Genomic DNA, 2,729 nt, shown 5'->3' with positions numbered 1-2,729 from the left:
GTTGCAGGACAGTATATCGCAACTTTCTACTAACTTATAATTAATTGAGATGGGATAGAAATTCACGACTACGGATAATTTTGCAGTGTTGCAAAACTCGTGCCTCAACAGCGTATGAAGACAGAAGATACGTCTTCTCAAAGAAGAACGTTCCTGCGGAGCTAAGCCTCGAATGATAGATCTTGCCAACGAGTATCACAGCGATTCTGGTCCAGTAAGTAGTGCTAGTGCTAGTGCTTTAGAAATATAACTATTGTTCAAAGTTCAAAATTCAAATTTATTTTCATTTCCATAAAGTAAAAAGAGAAAATTATATACAATGTACAAGCAGAACATATTTGTAATATCAAAAACGTAAACTAACAAAATACATGTGATAATGAGCGACCAAGTATATTATTAAGTATATGCTTACGTATAGTACAAATTAAATGAGGATGGGAATGGAAATGGAGGGTCCATCTAAAAAAAGCAAGGTTGTGCGATATGGGATCCTCAGAAAATAAGAGAACAAATAATAAATTATTGTTGATATAACAAGCCTCTAACAGTTGACATGGAACACAACTGGTGTGCAAGAATGTGGTGGTGCTCGAAACGGAAATAAACAGCTAGGCCTATAGCTTTGAGAGTACAAAGGAAGAAGGAGAAGTGTAAGGAGGAAGAGAAGGAGGAGGACAAATAGGAGGAGAGGAGGAGTACGAGGAGGACAAAGGGGAGGGGGGAGGTAGACAAGAATATGAGGAGTCACATTGAGAACGGTTTCAGCGGCATTTCCTACAAAATATGTTGATGGTAGTTTGACGAATTAACGGTTGCGCCATGGCATAAGCGACTGGATTGAGCATACTGTTGCAGAACAATGTCCACCTACCTACTTCGGTAAACCGTATTTTTCTCGCTAGTTCGTTGTACAAAGTTTGCGAAATATTGTACAGCAAGAGGTTTGTGACGGTCGGTATCCAGGTGACCGCGAAGGCTAAAATAATGAAGGTCAAAGTTCGCATGGCCTTATTGCCTTCCCTCGTCGACTCGGCCCGTGAATGTCTATGGGCTGAAATATTTCTTGGAGCTCTGCGATCTGCCGATTTCCTCGGGGCATCTCTCATTTGTCTCACAGTCCGAGTGCCATATCCGTCACACCTGGTTGACTGATCAGACGTTTCGGCTGTTTTCTTTACGACCAGTGAGGATATGCTGGGTACCACAGTCGCACCTTCCGATTCGTCTGATATGATTCCTTTGATATTGTTAGACTGCCCGGTATTCAAAGTGCCACTTTCTCCGGCGCCAATATCAGAAAGCTCGGTTCGACCAGACATGGCCGAAACATTTAATAACGGACGCTTTGGAACGGATCGGATCCTCAGGTATATCAGAAAGTAGAGCACAGTTATAAGCAGAAATGGGCAGGCAAATTGGATGCAAAATACCAGGAGGCTCCACGTCAAAGTTGACGCGTATCGAGTCCTGGGAAGTCCAGAGCCAGTGGTAATCCCAGTGGGGTCGACAAAATCCCACACTGCACATAGAAAGGTCCAGAGGATAAGGGGCACTAACCAAGTGAATATGTTGATAACTATCGCTACACGCTTGCTCTTTTTGGTGTAGTGAGTCATCGGAAACATGGTTGCCATGAAACGGTCGATGGTGATGACCACCACGCCAAGCACAGAGACCCCGAGGCTGATGTTCTCCAAAGTCAAGAATATGAGTCCAAACTCACGTCCTAGGACCCATGTACCATACAGGTCGATGGTCGTGCGAATCGGGATGATCACGGCGCCCACCAGTAAGTCTGCTAAAGTCATGTTGAAGACATAGTAATTGGGATAGATCCACAAACGTTTTTCTGAGGCAAAGGTCATCACGACAACTACGTTTGCGGATGTCGTCACTGCAGCTAGCATGATTTTGATCAGAAATTGATAAGTAAACCTTGGCCCATCGAACTCGGCGCCCGCTGCTTGTGTGCTATTCATAATGGAGATTGTTTTTTCTTCAGATATTTGAGTGAGTTTTGTTAATCACAGCTCTTTACGGACAGAGCTGTTATTCTGTGTTTTGTTGATTGGTAGGTTGGTTGGTTGTTGTTGTTCTTGTAGTTCCAGATCATCAGACTGATGATCATTTCGACATTGGTGACGAAGACATTCCTGAAAAAACAAAAAACTAAACACAATAATGGTCTTGAGAAAATTTTAGTTTGCCAAACATCAATTTGGACCGACAGTCCTGTGAAAGGACACTGAGAGTTGGAGAAATGCAGAAAAAGAAAGAGAGAGAGAGAGAGAGAGAGAGAGATGAAAAAAACACCCACCCATTTATTTCACTATATACAGGGAACAGAACATAAAGCGCCGAAGAAATATAAAAAGGAGTACTACAATGTATTACAGTTTTAGCAAAAAGAGGGCATCGTTTAGGAATGTGCATACCTGGTACTTCTCTTCGATGAGCTTACAAATAGGGAATGGGTATCAAGTGCTTATCAGTGCAAGGTGAAATATTACGTTTTGCATACACGCTTGCTTGTAAATATAATAATGTGTTAAAACTTACAACAAAACATACGCCGCTTTTGTATTAATTATCAAAAAAAAAAACCTACAACATAGGGCACTATCCATCATGATACCTATATGACCATAAATTTAATTTTCAAATGTGATTCGCGCTCTATAGAGATGGAATACACATTGAAATTCATAGTGGCACTGAGTTTTATG

The 2,729-nt window shown here is 41.6% G+C and overlaps 1 protein-coding gene across 1 annotated transcript; it reads right to left on the bottom strand.

Annotated features, from left to right (window-relative positions):
- Positions 1-544: 544 nt before the first annotated feature.
- Positions 545-1,811, bottom strand: LOC139709482 (octopamine receptor 2-like). The gene is made up of 3 exons (XM_071621443.1): positions 1,561-1,811; positions 1,434-1,522; positions 545-567 (listed from the first exon to the last, which is right to left on the bottom strand). The coding sequence occupies exons 1-3, from the start codon at positions 1,809-1,811 to the stop codon at positions 545-547; spliced, it is 363 nt and encodes a 120-aa protein (XP_071477544.1).
- Between the last annotated feature and the right edge of the window lie 918 nt (positions 1,812-2,729).

Source organism: Diadema antillarum, unplaced genomic scaffold, assembly GCF_040938485.1.
Source record: "Diadema antillarum isolate AM-2024a unplaced genomic scaffold, OU_Dant_1.0 seq00001438_RagTag, whole genome shotgun sequence".
Taxonomy (NCBI): domain Eukaryota; kingdom Metazoa; phylum Echinodermata; class Echinoidea; order Diadematoida; family Diadematidae; genus Diadema; species Diadema antillarum.
Note: the sequence above shows the minus strand (reverse complement) of the source record. Positions and strands in the feature narration are given on the sequence as shown.